Here is a 20,254-nt window from a genome sequence, read left to right as displayed (position 1 = left end):
TATTAAAAATATCATACAATTGAACAAAGATAACTACATTCTGACTAAAGATAGAAAAATATTTATTGTAAATATGTTTAAGTATAAACTTGATATACATATGGAATTATTATCTTAATCAATTCAATTAAATTATTCAAGTAAATTTTTTATGACTAAAATTTTACATACAAAATATAAATTTTGATTTACTTACATGCAATATTTTTAAGGTATATAATAATAATATACTTACTAGATTTTGTTGAGTTATCAGAATCATCATCAGAATCTAAACATCCTCTGCATCCAGGACAAGGTGGTTTATTTTCATATAAATAAAATGTTGAAGGAAGTAATAATTCTAGTGCTTTACTCTCTTGTTCAGGTGTAGGTTTTGTTTCATAAGTAATTGCTAGCAAAGGAAAATTCAATTTGTTTTCTAACAAAATTATGGAAAAATGTATATTACTAAATATAAAATTCTAATTTAAATTTAATAAAATACAGAGAACAAGGATTATTAATTATTTAAAAGTGGATCAAACAATTTATTATAGTTCTTTTCATGTGATCTACTTATGATTTTAAAAAAGTGCAAAATATTTATAGATACATTTTAAAATTGATTTGTTTTTAGAAATTGTGTCCTGTTTTATAATAGTGGCATAGTAAACACTAGTATTGTGTTTTATTCCAAAGACACATGGCAAGTTTCCCATCAAATTCCTTTATTAGTTGAGTCGATACGGTACATTGTTTTGTACTCGTTTCGGGCTTTGCCTCTCTTCAGTCAACTAAAATACAATGAGTACATAAACGATATATAGACGTACCTTTTGGTTACACTTTGTATAATTTAAAAATATGTAAAATCTGCTTTAATCTTTTGTAAATAAACTAGTATATATTACAAATTAAAAGTTTAAATCTTCCAGAATCTTCCTTTTCAGGCAGATTTTGATACAACTGTAAAAATTTATAGCTGCTTCCGCCCCCTTTTTGTCTTTTGCGCTGGTATCTCTAGTGTTGCCACGTATGACGTTCGCCACCTTGTGGTTTGATTTTTACTAAAATCTGTCTTGGAAGAATTATTTGTAGGAGAAATTGCTTTTCACAGAAAAAATTTTTTATTTATAATACAGTAGAGCGTCGTTTATCTGAATCAATTGGGGACTGGGGTTGTTCGGATAACTTATTTTTCGGATAACCGATTATGTACGAAAAAATATATTAACCTATCCCATGTTGAAATTTTTCTCCATTGCATCTTGCTTCGCATTGAATTTTCGTCGATGTTAAGCCTAACAAAGGCTATTGTATCGTTAAAAATTATTTTTTTTATTTTGTACAAACAAAATAAATATATTGAAAAATATAAAAACAATAAAAAATTATACTTCAGAAGTTAATTATACATAAAATATTTGAGTAGCCGAAGACATAGTCAAAGATTACAGCGCCACAGCACTGGCGAAAATTTAAATTTGTCGACTGGAATTTCTTCGGATAACCGACCTTCAGATAAACGACGCTCTACTGTATATTAAGCCAGTTTTTGTTTATTTTAAGACTTAAGTTTTTATTTATACTGTCTTTTATACTGTACTTTTACTGTAGTTTTTATTTATACTGTACTTTTCATTATTTCTATGGTTTCTTTAAACTTCCTGTTGTATGTTAATTTTCTTTATGCAGTATTTCTACGTTATCTTTATCTATATTACAGTTGTTTATAGTACAATGTTCGTAAAATGCAAAATTTATTCTATTGTATTTTAGGTCTGCTATGTGTTCTTTCAATCTAGTTTTTACTTTCCTTTTTGTTTCTCCTATGTAATGTTTTTTGTTTGTGCAGGTACACAGAATTTTATATACTACACCTTGGTTTTCGGTCGGTATTTGCTGGTTTTTCTTCTGGTTCGAGGTTAACAATCTGTTCTCCATTTTTTGATATGATGGTGCTAATTTGTAGTTTATTCTTTCTATTTCTGCACTGATTTGTTCATATAGACCTTTAATATATGAGAAGTTAATATATTTTGTTTTAGTTGCTTGTTTATTTTTATTTTTACATAGGTTTCTTGGGTCATTAAGTCTGATTTCCCATTGTTTCAGCAATCTCTGCGGAAATCCTGCTAGAAGAAACTTCATCCTTAATTCCATTAGGTCTTCGTTTATATGTGCTTCTTGGCTTGTCCAGTTTATGATTTTTTCGTATTCCATTTTATATATATTATATTTAACATATGACAAAATTTTTGATTGATATCTTGTTGTTACTTGGTTAGAGCTCGGTTTCTTGAATGTTCTATATTCAAGATGATGTTTTAATCTTGTTATTGTAATATCTAGGTAGTTAATGTTTTGTCTTGTTATATCTTCGGTCTCAATTTTAAATTTTATTGCTTTATGTATACTATTTGTCTGCTTGTTAATTTCTTCTATATTAATTTCTGTTTCGTCATATATTATTAGGATGTCGTCAAGGTATCTTTTGTAGAATTTTATTCCTGGTATGTTACATATTATATTATTGATAGCTATCATAATTAATTCAGCAAGTTTCGGGCCGATTACGGATCCCATACTTATCCCATCTGTCTGAGTATAGTATTCTCCGTTGGTTTTGAAATAGTTACTTCTGTATGTAAATTCCATTATTTCTTTGTTGACATCTAGGTTATTAAAGTTTTCTTCTATTAGATCCCAAGTTATTGATGGATACATATCAACTATGTCGAGGCTTGCTATTCTATACTTTTCTTCTATATTAATTTTGTTTAGTTCTTTTATGAATTCGTCTGTGCTTTTGATTGCAAGGTATGAGTTGTGGTATTTTTTAAGCTTTTGTTTTAGAAATTTTTCCAGATTATATAACATTGAATATTTAAAATCTATTATTGGTCTTACTTTTTCTCCTGACCTGTGCTTTTTAAGTTTTATATTTAGTTTTGGTATATGGTTATTTTCTTCGTTTAGTATAAACCATTTTTCTGTTTTAGTAATCTTATTAAGTTTTTCGAGTTTATTAATTCTTTTCTTAAGTTCTAAATGTATTACATCTATAGGGTTTATAGGTAGCTTTTTAAAATTATTATTGGTTACAATTTCTTGTCCATTCTTGGTTAACAATTACTGTTTGTTTTGATTTGTCAGCTTTAATAATTTCTAATGCATTATCTCTTAGGAAGTTATTCAGCTCTTGGTTTTGGGTCTTATATTGAAGATAGCTTGGTTCTTTTATTATTGTTTTGTTTCTTTCTTTAGTTATATATGATTTAATTTTATTACTTAGTTTACTTTTCATTATAGTTGATTCTGTTTCAGGTAGATCATTACACATTTTGTCTAGATTCGGTATTATATTTAAGACGTCCCATTTATTGGGCCGTTGAAATCTAATCCTCTATATAGTATTTCCTTGATGCTTATTGGTAGGTTTATTCCTGTTTTGTTTAGTATAAGAGCTTCTTTCCAACTTGTAAGTTCTATTTTAGTTGGGTATTGGAATTTTTTAATTAATTTTTTATATTCTTGATGTTTATTGGTAGGTTTATTCCTGTTTTGTTTAGTATAAGAGCTTCTTTCCAACTTTTAAGTTCTATTTTAGTTGGGTATTGGAATTTTTTAATTAATTTTTTATATTTGTTCTCTTCATATTGCTGATTGTATTTTATTTCTTCTTTATTTTGTAGCAATCCTATCTTAGTGTTTGTCTTATATTTTTTCAGGGCTCGTTTTAATCTTCTAATTTCATATATAGGAGAACAGACTGTTAACCTCGAACCAGAAGAAAAACCAGCAAATACCGACCGAAAACCAAGGTGTAGTATATAAAATTCTGTGTACCTGCACAAACAAAAAACATTACATAGGAGAAACAAAAAGGAAAGTAAAAACTAGATTGAAAGAACACATAGCAGACCTAAAATACAATAGAATAAATTTTGCATTTTACGAACATTGTACTATAAACAACTGTAATATAGATAAAGATAACGTAGAAATACTGCATAAAGAAAATTAACATACAACAGGAAGTTTAAAGAAACCATAGAAATAATGAAAAGTAAAGACAGTATAAATAAAAACTTAAGTCTTAAAATAAACAAAAACTGGCTTAATATACAGTAGAGCGTCGTTTATCTGAAGGTCGGTTATCCGAAGAAATTCCAGTCGACAAATTTAAATTTTCGCCAGTGCTGTGGCGCTGTAATCTTTGACTATGTCTTCGGCTACTCAAATATTTTATGTATAATTAACTTCTGAAGTATAATTTTTTATTGTTTTTATATTTTTCAATATATTTATTTTGTTGTACAAAATAAAAAAATAATTTTTAACGATACAATAGCCTTTGTTAGGCTTAACATCGACGAAAATTCAATGCGAAGCAAGATGCAATGGAGAAAAATTTCAACATGGGATAGGTTAATATATTTTTTCGTACATAATCGGTTATCCGAAAAATAAGTTATCCGAACAACCCCAGTCCCCAATTGATTCAGATAAACGACGCTCTACTGTATTATAAATAAAAAATTTTTTCTGTGAAAAGCAATTTCTCCTACAAATAATTCTTCCAAGACAGATTTTAGTAAAAATCAAACCACAAGGTGGCGAACGTCATACGTGGCAACACTAGAGATACCAGCGCAAAAGACAAAAAGGGGGCGGAAGCAGCTATAAATTTTTACAGTTGTATCAAAATCTGCCTAAAAAGGAAGATTCTGGAAGATTTAAACTTTTAATTTGTAATATATACTAGTTTATTTACAAAAGATTAAAGCAGATTTTACATATTTTTAAATTATACAAAGTGTAACCAAAAGGTACGTCTATATATCGTTTATGTACTCATTGTATTTTAGTTGACTGAAGAGGGGCAAAGCCCGAAACGAGTACAAAACAATGTACCGTATCGACTCAACTAATAAAGGAATTTGATGGAAAACTTGCAATGTGTCTTTGGAATAAAACACAATACTAGTGTTTACTACGCCACATTTTAAAATATTTAAGAGGTTTCATTTTATAAATTTATCAAACAAATTAGCTGCAATTCTTTTGAAAATAATTTAAAAAACAAATTTTATAGCACATTATTTGTTTTAAATGTTCAAATTTTGAACTTCCACTGAAATAATTCTTTCAAACTAATGAAATAAATAATTAAAAAATAATCTTTGAATTTGGATAAAAGCAATTAATCAAGTGACTTTTAAATTATACAAATTCCTCAAATTTGTATAATTTCCTTTTTGTGAAAAGTCCTTTGACATATCTTCTCTGCACGTGCAAAATTTCATCATCATATGTTGTTTAGTTTACGAGATATTGTTTGGTTTACAGAATAATGTCCTTTCAAGAGCTCCCATAGAGAAATCTACAAACTTTGCAATAGTATGGGCTAATGTGAAATGAGTTCAGCTGGAAATAAATGACAGGAAGTGTGTATTTCAGAAGGACTAGCAAATGATTTTTTGGAATGAAATAAAACTGAAAATGTTTAAATTGTTTTAGTTTACAGTGCTCCAGGCTAGCATGGGGTATTATCAAGAGAAGATGTTGTTGTTGTTATTGTCAAGAATCATAGACAAGCATTCAATGTCATAACAACTTGCAGCCCATATCATTTTTGATGATGTCAATTTATTAAAAATGACATCAGAGCAAAAAACAATGCCTTGTGCCTGTGATCATGGGTTAATATATATTGCATTTTTCACAATTAATGTTTTATATTCATTTTAATGATTATAAAATTATTATTGAAAATAATTTAATTGCCCAAAATTTAATTAATGATACACCACATCAATTATCACAATTTGTGTAACATTTAATAATTTAGCATACAATCTATGCTCTTTCATTAAAATTTTTATTAGAAATTGTTTATTAATTAAGATTGTTACATGTAGAGATAACCAGATGATAAAGTGTTTACTGAAATTAAAATAATTTTGAAGAAAGCAAAAATACTTTACCTATATCTTCACCTTCCATTTCACAACCCCGACATCCGGGACAAGGTGGCTTCTTCTCATACATAAAGAAATTATTTGGCAACATTAATTTCTCTGCTTCGGCTTGTTTATCAGCAGTAACGTGCTTTTCTTCTAATATCACAATTTCATCTTCAGCACCTAATCAACATAAATTATGATTATATTCAACAAATGTTTACACAATTGAAATTTTAAAAAATGAATTAAATAATAATAGTAATACATGAAATGAATTAATCTAAGGTTATTTGAAATATTTACTTTATATATATTTTCCTTTGCTAATATAGAATAAAATGACAGAGACATACATAGTTTTTTGGAATGAGTACATCTTTTTTTAATAAAAGTAATTATGCAAAAACTCAAATAATAAGTACAATGAAACTGTGTATGTAAAATAAGCATTAACTATTAAGAAAAATCTGAAAAAATTTCCTCTTATTTAACATTAACAACATGCTAGTGCACAATGTGAAAACAATGTCACATCTAAATTATTCATCATGAAAATATCATATTGAAGAGCTTTATATAAATTAAATATAAATTAATTAATCCAATTATTTGAAGAAAACAATAAATGAAAGAATGCTTTTATCAGAGAATAATGAAAAATAGAACAAGCAATTATTTATTGTGACATTGTCACAATGCCAGGCTGCAATTTTTAATTTATTTAATTTAAAATATATGCTCTCCACTCCAAATTAATAGTGGCTTGCCCCTGTACATAATAGTCTACTTTTCCATTAACAATAGCGTCATGCCAATCATCTTTGGAACACCTATTGGAGAAAATTTTAAATCGAAATAACATGACTTCCAGTTTACACCAAAAGTATGTATATAGTTAATCGGGACATCCTGTCCTTAACCTGTCCTACATTGATCCCAAAAATTTTCGGGTTGACCTCATTGACCTGCATGGTTGATCCCGAATATTTCCATATTTACATTGGAACGTTTTTGATACTAGATGTCGCTTCGCGTCACAATTTTTATATTAAAACAAACTTTTAAAATAAATTTTTTTTCATTTTTATATTATTCAATATATATATTTTGTTTGTGAAACAAAAAAATCATTTTTTACGATACAGTAAACACGATTATTATTTAAAAAAACAAAATTTAGGCTTAACATCGACGAAAATTCAACATGGCGTCACAGGCAACAAATAAAAATTTCAACATCGAATAGGTTAAGCTCTCCATATCTGATCTTGACTTTCATCTATCTAACACTGTTCGCAAGATTAAGGAAAGTCAGACAACTCAACAGGCAGACATACAGACAACAGTGGGAATTTATAAATCTACAATTTTTTCAAATTGCAGCCTGTCAATGTGATATAAATATTGTTTGAACAAAGAGTAGATAGAAATTTAAGAATAAAATTAAAGATAAAAGCTCACTTAACTAAGGAATTATACAAAAAAATTTTAAAATAATAATAATAATATCAAGCTGACCCAAAATCCATTTATATTCCCAGCAATAACTGCATAAAACATTTGGTAAGCTTTTCAATATTAAAGCAAGCTCTAATTAGAAAATAAAAATATTCCAGAATTTTTGCTAACAGTAAAAACTTATGCTTGCAATTTAAACAGTTAATTATTAAAAACTGAAAACCACAAAAATAGATACTAACACAATTATAATTAGTGATAATATATTTTATTTCTTTGGTTAAAGATTTTGTTTAATCAAAACAAATACGTACAGGGTAATTCAAAACAAACTTTAATGGAAGATAGAGAATAATAAAACAAAACTTTTTTAATGTTTTTACAATTAAATAAGAATACTTATGAATTTGTTAAATAAGAATACTTATGAATTTGTTAACAATTCTTAAGAATTGTTACAATAAGAATACTTATTGTAACAATTCCTTCATTTAGTAATTTACAAGTACCTGTGACAGGATGTGTTGTAAGGAGTGACATATAGTTGCATATTAGTTTATTTCATTGTTTACTTAACAAAAGGAGCAGTTTTCAGGTTTTAAATTCTTAATTATATAATAAAGCTGTGATTTATAACAGTTAAGTAAATCATAAAATAAAAACTTTTGAAATGTGTAATAATTTAAAAAAGTCACTCTAGCTTTCCTTTCCTTAACATTTAGATTTCCATCCAAAAGTTTCAGAAATTTGAAATTATTTTAAACAAATTTCAATCAAAAAAGTAATTTCTGCTATGATAATATACACAAAGAAATGGATCTCCTATCATGAGGAGGAGGGATAACAAGTGTTCTGTGATGAAGAGTGTTAAAAGTCAACATGCAATAAGATGATCCACTTCTATTGTGGTGTCTAAGAGATGAACCCATCCACCCTAGCTTATCTATCATACTCAAAAAGTGCCATTCAAATAATCTCATACATTAATACTGAAGCACACTGATGCCCCATAACATTGGTGGAACCACATGTGATGGAAAACAGAAGTAGGAACATCATTCAGCAGTTCTGGTAACATTGAAATATATCCGATAAATCTACCAATCAAGTTGAGATAGCAACACATATGGCCCAATCAGAAAACCACTGACAATGTTCCTGTAGAATATGGATTCTGCACACCCAAACATGGCTTCATCCGTGAAGAGGATGAGCTGGAAAATCTGACTATATTGTATTCTGCTACAGAAAACAATGTGCCAATTCTATGCATATGCAATAACTGGACTATCTGAATAGGAAACAGATGTAAATTCTACTTGTGCAACACACTACATCTGATGGTTGTCAAACCAAGGTTTTGTGCAAGTGCTTGCAGGCTTTACTTGGACTGCCTTCAATCTGCCATAGGATCCCTTCTTCCACATTAGGAGGGCACATAGTTCTCTGCCAATTAGTGTCATGCATGTTTACCTGGAATCTTCTATTCTCACACAGTTGCTGGTACAAACATGCTAACAGCTGTGTACCAAACTACCAGACAGTGTTTTGGTACACATCTGTTAGCATATTGCTCATAAAACACTAACAACAACTCTTCCATTACCATTGGTTGCCTCATGCAATAAATGCATGTCAAACATCTCAACATTTGTGAAATGCACCACGTTACACAGATGAAGTCCATGTTATGATGACAGCCACAAATTGCTAATTGCTGCACTGTCCAATCATGTCCTCTAGCACCAACAGGTGATGTCTGCAAAAGTATTGATACATTCAATAACAAGAAAGATTTGTTGTAGTGATCCTTGCCTCCCATTAAAGTTTGTATTAGAGTTTCAAATCACCCTGTACACTGTCAAATTCAAATAATCAAAGAAATTAAAAAAAAAAAAAATAGTAATAACAAATAAAAATTCTTTTTTTTCTGTTTGAACAAAGTAAATTTATTTACACAATTATATTAATTGATTAGCATTATATTTAAAATCTTAATCAAAATAATACCTGGTTCTTTCTGTGTTGAAGTATTACCAAAAATATTTCTGGACGGTGAAGCAACTCCAAATACAGAAGACAAAGCAAATTTTGGTTCTTCAGTACTTTTGTTGCTATTTAAGTTGAAAGAAAAACTTGCAAGAGCAGACTTTTTAGAAGATTCGGTTTTTATAGCAGGAGTTTCACTTTTTTTGAGTAAATTTTGAGCGTTTTCTACTGCTTCCTTAAACTGGTTAGCAATTTCCACTGTCTTAAATCTAAGAGCTAATTGCTCTGGATGTAATTCGCCTTCAGTAAAATCTGCAGCAGCCCAAAATACTGTTTTGTCTCCTTTTGAAGTAAATTTCATAGTATCCGTGATATAATGATTCACGCAAACTTTAAGTACCTAATATAAAAAAGAAAGATTAAACTGGATTTTGCAGAAGATCATTGTCGAAAAGTATTTAGTGCCAAGTATTTTCTACATAAGCACATTTTCTGATCAAATTTATTATAGTTATCATTGTTAATATCATACTTTAAAAAATTCAAATTTTAGATGTAAAGAGGATACTGTTTTATATATATATTTATTTATATAAAACAGTATCCTCTTTACATTAAATCTAAAATTTGAATTTTTTAAAGAATTTTTGAATATAAAATATTGAATTTTTTTTGAATAAGAATAAATTTTGAATAAGAAATTTTTGAATATAAAATATATATATAATAATAATAATAATAATAATAATAATAATAATAATATACAGACACAATACAGACCAATTACATGTCTTCCAACACTCTACAAATTATTGACATCCTGTATCACAAACAAAATATACAAACACGTAGAAGAACACGACATTCTTACAGAACAACAAAAAGGTTGCCGTAGAAATCACAGGGGATGCAAAGAACAGTTACTCATAGATTCAGTCATTCTACGGCAAGCACACAAACAACACAGAAACATACACATGGCATATATAGACTACAGAAAAGCATTCGACAGTGTTCCACACAGTTGGCTGCTACATATTCTACACATGTACAAAATACATCCATCACTCATTGCATTCTTCGAAAACACTATGCAGCACTGGAGAACAACACTACATCTCAGGGTTAGTAACACTTCCATACAAACAAACGAAATATTCATTAGGCGAGGAATTTTTCAAGGAGATTCCTTGAGTCCTCTCTGGTTCTGCCTAGCCCTGAATCCATTATCCAACATGTTAAACAACACGCAATACGGCTACAATATCAGACACGAAAAAACAACACAGTTTACACTCTCACATCTCATGTACATGGACGACATAAAACTTTATGCATCCACACAAAAACAACTTCATCAACTCCTACAAATCACACATTCATACACTAAGGACATACAAATGGAGTTTGGCCTAGACAAATGCAAAAAACTTCACATAGAAAAAGGAATCCTGAAGAAAGAAGATTTTGCACTTGGAAATGGAGACGTTATTGAATCCATGGAAGAGGGCGAGTTCTACAAGTACTTAGGATTCCAACAGGCCAAACTAACAGAACATACACAAATAAAGCAACGATTAATTAAAGAATACCAAAGTAGGTTAAACGCTATACTTAGAACACAGTTAAATGCAAAACACACAGTTAAAGCAATAAACACATATGTCATCCCAGTACTCACATACTCTTTTGGAGTTATACATTGGACTCACACAGATCTCGAGCAACTCCAAAGGAAAACAAGAACAACACTTACTAAGCATAAACAACATCATCCTAAATCCGCCACAGAAAGATTAACCCTTCCACGTAAAGAAGGCGGACGTGGCCTGATTGACATAGTTAACCTTCACTACAAACAAATACAGTCACTGCGAGAGTTTTTCTACAAGAAACAAGAAACATCACAGTTACATAAAGCAGTAACTCTAGCAGACTCAAATAACACACCATTAAACTTACACTCACATCATACAGACATGACACAACACATAAAAAGCATAGACACCATCAAGCAATCGTGGGCTCGAAAGGCACTCCATGGCAGGCATCCTTATGACCTGGCCCAGGATTTTGTTGACAAAACTGCGTCAAACAGCTGGTTAGATCGGGGATGCCTCTTTGGGGAGACGGAAGGATTCATGATTGCCATACAGGATCAGGTCATAAATACTAAAAACTACAGAAAACACATACTCAAAGATACAACACTCACAAATGACACATGCAGAAAATGTCACATCATGCCAGAAACTATACAACACATCACTTCTGGTTGCAAGCTCTTGGCACAGACAGATTACTTACATAGACACAATCAAGTAGCAAATATAATACACCAAGAGCTTGCAAAGAAACACAAATTGGCAGACATCCACGAACCATACTACAAGTATATTCCACAGACAGTATTGGAAAATAACACGCACAAAATGTATTACGACAGAGCCATAATCACAGATAAAACAATTTACCACAACAGACCAGACATCACACTCATTGACAAACACAATAAAATCACATACATTATAGACATAGCCATTCCAAACACTCACAATGTACAAAACACATGCACTGAAAAAATTAGCAAGTACACAGAACTCGCCCAGGAAATAAGGCATCTGTGGAGGATGGATAGGGTAGTTATTGTACCTGTTGTTCTCTCCTGTACAGGTGTGATACCACACACGCTACACAAAAGCCTGGGAACATTACAATTGAGTAGAAATACATACATCACACTACAGAAGGCCACTATATTGAACACATGCCATATTGTTAGGAAATTCCTTAATACTGACACTGACACTGACACACACATTTAATTTTAGTTTTGTTTTGGTTGCTATGCCTTGACTCTGGTCCGGCATAGTACACAACCACCGGTGTGTACCGAGTATAACCCACTAAACCCAACACATAATAACAATGCTGTGGTAAAATAATAAAATAATAATGATACACATAGAGAAACAAAACTAAAATAAAATTCCAATGGTTTGAACTTTATCATCTAGTTGCAGTACCTAGTGTCTTATCTATTGCCACTCAGAGATTCCAAAAACTTATAAGGTAAAAACTGAATTTTTAGTGGCCCAATTTCTGTAAACACTTGAGAAGTGGGTCCTATTATTTGGACAAGAAGCTGTTTGTGTTTAAGGCTACATGCTCACCATAATTCATTCTAATTGGAGTCCTGAATGTCTGGTCCTCTCCTTGTTAGCAATAGCAATCATTTTTGAATAATTTTTTAATGAATAATTCTGAATAACATATTTGATCACAATGTTTAAACAGTGTTTCACAGGTTCTATAATGCCAAAATTTGTTTTTGTCTACTAAAAAAAAAAAATCAAAGTGAAAAAGTCATCCCAAAAATTCCCCAAAATTTCTGTTAGTCGATAAAAAGTCCCACTGTGGAAATGCTGGATGGCATTGCACAAAACTGCATTCCATTCTCAATGTTACTTCCTACTTTTGTGCCCAAACTTACCTAGCAATTTCATGACATCACGTGGCATGTGGTGCACAGGACTCCCTTTGTACAAAAGCTCGACATTTTGCTGTTTTTCCCAAAGTGTGATTCAACTTCACACTGAATGTTGAAATAAGCAGATTAGGATTTTTATCACCACTTGCTATCACCAGTATTATATTTTTATTGCCACTTTAATAAAAATATTGCCAAGTGGCAATTTTAGTGCTATGTAGCATGATCCCTGCTTATGAAGAGATGTTCTGAAAGTGATTTTGTCCTTTGGAAGAAGGAATAGCAACCACCACCATCATTCAACAAGATAGTGCTCCCACTCATTTTGTATTGTCTACAAGTGCTTGGAAAAATTTGTTCCAAACAGACTGATTGGCCAGAGATCCATTGAATCTCCAGCATCTTTCCCATTGCCACTAAGGTGTACCCAACCTTACAATGGCCAACAATGGTTTATGGAGTTTTTTCATCAAAGAGAGTCTGTCAAAAACTGAATGCAGTGATAGCAGCATTTTTTCTTCCCACACCAGATCATCTTGGAGAACTTACTGCCAATATCAGACTCCGTAAGATCACAAAGCTCATACTGATGTCCTGACAATGTCTCAGTATCTCTTTTACAAAAACAAAAACTGAGTGATTCAACTTCCTGGACACAGAATAATTTTACTTGTAAAAAATCATATTAAAAAAAATTTCAAAATTCATTAAACATAAGAGCTGAATTTAAAACATTAGCATTAAAATAATTTTCCCTGTAATAACATCAAATCTACATAAACATATCTGTCAAATTATTATTATTATTATTACCTGATCTCTCCTCATTAATAACCTAATGTTGTTTGTTTCTGGGGAACGTAGTATTTTAATGTCTCCTACTCCACGTTCCTTCCATTCACCACTAACAAATCTAAAAAGTTTAGCTCTTTGACAATATAAAACTTCTTCATTTTCTTCACCAGTTTTTATGTCTATCTGCAATAGTAATTTAACATAAATATCAAAGTATTTCATAATTATACAACATTTAAATATAAACATCCATTAAGCCAATTTTTTAGATTAATGCCAAATGATTGCCTAATTAGATTGGGCTATAATAATGCTAATATCTAATGGCATTTGGCACCATCTCTTGATAAATTTAATATTTACAATTAAAGTAATATTTAATAATTAACTTAGATGATTCTGGAGGAAAAGAATCAGCGCAGAGTGAAACTCAAGCTTGTAATGCCCGTCTGCCATACAGATGCATTGCCAGTTATGCTACTGGCAATGCTTCCACATGACAAGTGTGAGCTGACACTTAATACTTTGCAAAATTATGTTAATTGATTATCATGTAAAAATGACATATAATTTTGGCAATTCTTTGGCTATTTCTGAGCATTGTTCTTAATATAATTTTTTTTTTATAAAACAAAGCAATGTATCAATTACTCAATTGTCAAGCATTGAAAAATGCAGAGTAAGCATAATTTAATTAAAGAGTAGGTGTTCAAAACTCTCTGTACAAAAAGCTATTGTGTAAAGCCAAACTAAATTTGGTATACATACTGTTCTGAGTGTAAAGTTGGAATTCTTGGGAAAAATTTTACTTCAAAATTCACCCATTTGAGCAAAATTTGACACCACTGTCCCCTTAATGTGCATCATACATATGCTTTCTAACAAAGTTTAAATGTTGAGTGTGTTGTGCAGCAAATGCATTTTTTTTTCCATATCTTCAATGCAATTGTCAATCCCACATGTTACCACATCTGTAATTGAAATAAAATTATTGCACTTTGCTTCTTGATTTCCAAAATTTGTTAAAAAAAAACTTATGCAAAATGCATATTAAGAAAACAACAGTGCCAAATTTAATCCCAGCAGCTGAATTTTGAAGTAAAACTTTTTCCTTAAAAATTGAAACTGCATATTCAGGACAGCATAGATAGCAAATTTGGCTTAGATTTGCCCAATATTTCTACAGAGCTCTAAACACCTACTCTTTAATTATAATCACCCTGTATATGGCAATTTTTATCAGATACCAGTTTAAAAAAAAGTCATTGGTCCTGAATACTATGTCGACTAAACCCAAATTCTAATGTATATTTTTATTTTTATGTCTTCAAGTAATGTTTCTTTATTTACTATAACAGAGAAGAAAAATTATTAAAATCTTTTCAAAACTGAAAATCTGTACACTGAAGAAAAATACAAATCATGGATAACAAATTATTATTATTATATGACAAAAAAGTTATAATTTCTCATATTTTATATCTATATATTAATTAATTATAGAATTATTTAAATTTACTAATTTCATTCATTGGATGCTCATATTTCATTATTATGTGAAAAATTTTTATAACTCTTCTGCATAAGTTTTTGATCATTCTTATTAAAATAAATATGCAAGTTAAATTTTATAATTGAGCCATTTACATGCCAAATCAATTAACTCCCTTAATTATGTGAAAAATGTAGAAAATATTCTTGAAATAACTTATTTTGTGTGTCATTAGATGAAAGCTATGACTGTATAATACATTCTATGATGTTTATTTAAATTTTAAAAGGAATTTAAAAAAAAATATATATATATATATTTTATCAATTTCTCTACTTTTTTGTTTTGTGAAGTTAATTAACTTGGCAAATGGGCAGCTCAATTATGGGGTTACATTTTATACTTATAATAATATTCTCATTATTAACATTTCTTTCATCATTTATGTAATAACATTAAGATGTATGGAATATCTCACAGTATTTTGCAAAGTGCATTTTTAAAGTCTGCTTTGAAATAAGAGGGAAGAAAAAAGATATAAAAGATAAAAATAATTTATTATAGCAAAAATCTATGCATGTCTGATATTTTCAACATTGGGGTATGCATTTCTAATATTTTCAACATTACCATTGACTTCCACACATTTTTGATATCGTGTCACCAGTTTCCTTATTCCATTGTCAAAAAAGTCGCCGGCAAGATCTTAACCAGTTGTTTGCAAGGTACTACCATTGGAGAAACAGGTTTTAGTTAAACTGTTGCGCAGTACTCCAGTTGAAGTAAGTGTCAATTTTTTTTTTTCTATAATTAACTAGTTGGTGCCAATTTAAGCACTGATTGGCTTTTATCTACATAGACTAAGTCTGTTTCAACAAATAAGATATTTGTTACCACCCGTATTTTTAAATTTACCCACAAAACTTGTCCTTTCCATGTTAAGTCTTTGAGAAACCTTTCTTTTGTTCATTTGACAATAAAATCCTTGTTTGCAGGCTTGTTGAGCTCTAATTGGTATATTATAGCTGAATAATTATCCTTTAACATATAAGCATTGACTTGGGTTTGTGGGGTGGGAACTTTCTTGGAAAAAGTTATACCTTCTCAGAGCTACATTGTCAGCTACAAACATAAACAAACAAACAAACAATTACAAATCATTATTCTCATCTATTTTTAGCTTGAATTTAGTAAATTTTTATGTATATTTATCCTATTTAACAAACAAGCAAGTTTTTTAAACCATGCAGCCATAAATCTTTTAAAAAACAAAGTACTTCTAGTTATCATAATACTTCTGAAATACATAAAAAAATACATGTATAATCATTAATACAGTAGAGCCTTGATTATCCAACCCCCGATTAACCAACACCTCGGTTAACTGACCGTCCTAGTCAGCAAATTTCAAATGTCCGCTAGTGATGTGGCGCTACAATATTTGGCTATGTCTTGGCTACTTTAATATTATTTTTACGTGTTTTAGCTGGCAACATGGCTCAACCACAAAAGGGAGCCAGTATTTAAACGAGGCTTAATTTTCTAATTTTTAACGATACGATAGCGACGATTATTATTTTAAAAAATTTTTGTTAGGCTTAACATCGATGAAAATTCAACGCGAAGTAGGTTAATAACGATATACTAGTTACATGGGATATAATAATATACTACACTAATAATGGATTTTTTCATACTTTTCGGTTATCCGACTTTTCAATTATCCGACCAACCCCAGTCCCCAATTGGGTCGGATAATCGAGACTCTACTGTAATGGATTTTTTCATACTTTTCGGTTATCCGACTTTTCAATTATCCGACCAACCCCAGTCCCCAATTGAGTCGGATAATCGAGGCTCTACTGTATAATAAAGTAATAATCGCTTGATATATACCACTGTTAGCACAATAGTGTAAATAACATATAAATAGAATCAAATATACATCATCAATAATAAAAATTGTATTGAGCTAGATTTAGAAAACCATCACCAACACCCCCTTCCACGCCGATCAGTGTTATAATCTATAGGCTGTATTATTTCTCTACATTGGTTTAGAAAGCTGCAGTTGTTTTATTTGTGAGAATATAGACCTATCTATCTAACATATATAACAGATTAATCAGATGTTTCATTAAAAAAGTTTTTTTTTTGATTTTTTGAAATCTCAAATTTTATAAATTTTTTTAAACGCACATAATATTGATGCTTCAACCTCACACTGCATCTCAACATTTGAATGCTACAGCACTTTTGCTGAAAAATTTTTGACCATCTGCCTTATAGCCTCAGTCTTGCACCAAGTAGCATTTGTTTTGGCATTTAAAGAAATGGTTTTCAATGAAGCAGGCAGAAAATGACAATAAACTAAAAACAGCACTACTAAATGGTTCAAGATATTGGTGGAGGACTTCTTTGACAATAAAATAAAGAAACTGGTGACATGATATCAAAAATGTGCAGAAGTCAATAGTAATTGTCTTGAAAAGTATTAGAAATGTGTACTCTAATCTCTTCTGATATAATGAATTATTTTTATCTTTCATACTTTTTTCCTTATTTTGAAATGGACCTTACTTTGAAATAATATATATGAGACATGTTTTTAATATGTTTCTACAAATAAATTGAGAAAATCTGATACCTTTGGTGGAAGAGGAATAACAGGTTGGAAGAAAATGCCATCTGCTTCAGGTGATTCTACTTCATCTCCCTTATCAAATGAATTATCCGTTACACTTCCTGGAGATTTAGGTGTTTTACTTGGACTTCTTGGTCTTATTCCACTGAATGTGAATTCATATTTTTGAGGGCTTCCAAACTTAAAATGTACATTTGTTTCAGTATTTTCTGTTTCTTCTGGCTGTTTTATTGGGGTGCTGACACCAATATTAAACAAAGTTTTAGATGAAGATGAATTAAATTGAAAAATTGAAGAAGGTTTGACTAAGCTAAATGTTGAAGATTCATTTGTAGGAATAGTATTGGTTGTAATAGCTGTTGTTGTAATAGAGGTGGTAGTGGTGGTAGTAGTAGTTATAGATGCAATCACTCCTGATATAACACTTGGTTTCAGAATGGAGTCACTCGTAGTTCTTACTGAAGAGGCAGTATTAATATTGATAAATTTATTTGATCCTAAATTTAGTTTTTCTGTATTATCAATGGCTATACACAGATTATTATTATTGTTAATTGCAGCATTTTCTACTTGAGAATTTATTATGGAAGATTCTGCACTTGTTCTAAAATTATTATTATCTGTAGATGAATTTTCCACTGATGAACTTGTTATAGTAGTAGGTCTGGGTGCTTCACAACATATGCATGTAGCATTCTTTTGTTCATTGGTAATATAACAACCATTACATTTCCAGGTTCCTGGTAATGGCTTAAAAATTTCAGATAACGGTCTATTATCTGATAATGATTCTGATGTTTTGTTTGGTGATGCTTCAGTACTTTCACAGGGAGTATCTTTTGTTTCATTTTCAATTTTTTCTTGACACTGTTCAAAAATTTCACGAAACTTTTGAGCAATTTCGACAGTTTTAAATTTTGCAGCTAACTGTTCTTTTTGTAACTTTCCATCTGCATAATCATGAGCAAACCAAACCCATGAACGATCACTGGATGACAACACACTTAATTTCATCCAAGATAGAATGTTGTGATTAGCACATAATTTTAATACTTGTTCACGCCTCATAAGAATTCTATATTTTTTAGTTTTTTCATTAAATAATATTTTCAATTCTCCAATACCACGCTCCTTCCATTGTTTTCCCTCCGAATCATACCTATATAACTTAGCTCGCTCACCAAATAACTTTAATTCATCTTCTTCCCCTGTTTTCACATCTATTAATTCAGGTAAATTAATTAAAGGTTTAAATTCAACGGTTGGCACAAATTCTTCGGGTACATCATTATCTTGGGCATTATCTGCACTTTTTCCTGACAAAGTATTAAATACTGAGGAACCTGCACCCGAAAAACCTTTAAAATTTGGATCTACATGGAATGAATTTTCTTTTTTTTCACTTAATATATTTGAGAAACTAATATTACTTATATTACTTTCTTTTCCAAATACATAATCATTGTCTGAAGTAGAATTTGAGGATAAAGATGCAGATGAAGTGATATTCTTTACATTATTAACAATTGAAAAGTTGCTCTTTTCACTTCCAATAACAAAAGGATTATCTGTGGCCAAATTATCTTTTTGAACTGTATCTTTGTCCTTATTCTGTGGTAATTTGAAACTGAAAGATGCAAATGGGCTGGGTTTTGCCTGACTCACAGAATTGTCGTCTTTTAATTTATCTTTAAGTTTTATGATTTCTCTCTCTGTAGTTTCATTATTTTTGATAACAGGTGTTGATGTAAATGTAAATCCTCCAAACACAGTTTTGTCTTTACTTAAGGACGAACTTAATGAAAATGCTTTGTCTTGGTTTGTATTTTGACATTTATTATCAAAAGTAAATGTTCCAAATTTTACTGTCTGATTGTCTGTTTGCTGAATTGATTTATTAATATTAGATAATGAAAACTGATTGGCAGAAGAATTTTGTAATTGATCAAATTCTCTATTTAAAGAGGAACTCTGAGGTTTACTTCCTGGTTTAAAGCTTTCACATGCAACACACAATTCTTTATCTGGCATATTTGTTACTAAACAAGTTGAACATGTCCAATATCCTTGTTTAGGTCTAAATCTATCTCCAAAACCAATTTCCTTATCCTGAGAACTATCACCTTGAGGTCCAGGGCTACAGATTTTGTCTGAAGCACTTACTGAACTTGTCTGATTACTTTTGTTTCGAGTAAATAACACAGCCTGCTGAAAAGCTGTTTTGAAAGAAACTGCAATTTCTGATGTTTTAAATCGAATGCAAAATCTTTCCAGTTTCATTTCTTCATCAGCATAATCCTGAGCAGCCCAAACCCATGCACGATCACTGTCTTTCATAGGCTGTAGTTCCATGTTTGGTAAAATATTGTGATTGGCACATACTTTCAAAACCTGAAATAAAACACAAGCTTTAAAAAATAATAATAATAGTAGTA

General features: G+C 30.3%; 1 protein-coding gene across 1 annotated transcript in view; it reads right to left on the bottom strand.

The window, feature by feature from the left end:
• Positions 1–20,240, bottom strand: part of LOC111629974 (E3 SUMO-protein ligase RanBP2-like) — a 32,875-nt gene extending 12,635 nt beyond the window's left edge. Inside the window, exons 1-5 of the mRNA XM_023373944.1 lie at positions 17,823–20,240; positions 13,702–13,866; positions 9,420–9,798; positions 5,973–6,131; positions 236–394 (exon numbers count right to left, since the gene is read on the bottom strand). Of these exons, the coding sequence (XP_023229712.1) occupies positions 236–394; positions 5,973–6,131; positions 9,420–9,798; positions 13,702–13,866; positions 17,823–20,171 (3,211 nt within the window). The 5' untranslated portion in view covers positions 20,172–20,240. The remainder of the gene's footprint in view (positions 1–235; positions 395–5,972; positions 6,132–9,419; positions 9,799–13,701; positions 13,867–17,822) is intronic.
• Between the last annotated feature and the right edge of the window lie 14 nt (positions 20,241–20,254).

Source organism: Centruroides sculpturatus, unplaced genomic scaffold (assembly GCF_000671375.1).
Source record: "Centruroides sculpturatus isolate CEXI.00-Female unplaced genomic scaffold, Cexi_2.0 scaffold539, whole genome shotgun sequence".
Taxonomy (NCBI): domain Eukaryota; kingdom Metazoa; phylum Arthropoda; class Arachnida; order Scorpiones; family Buthidae; genus Centruroides; species Centruroides sculpturatus.
The sequence above is the reverse complement of the archived record's forward strand: the minus strand, read 5'-3'. Positions and strand labels throughout refer to the sequence as shown.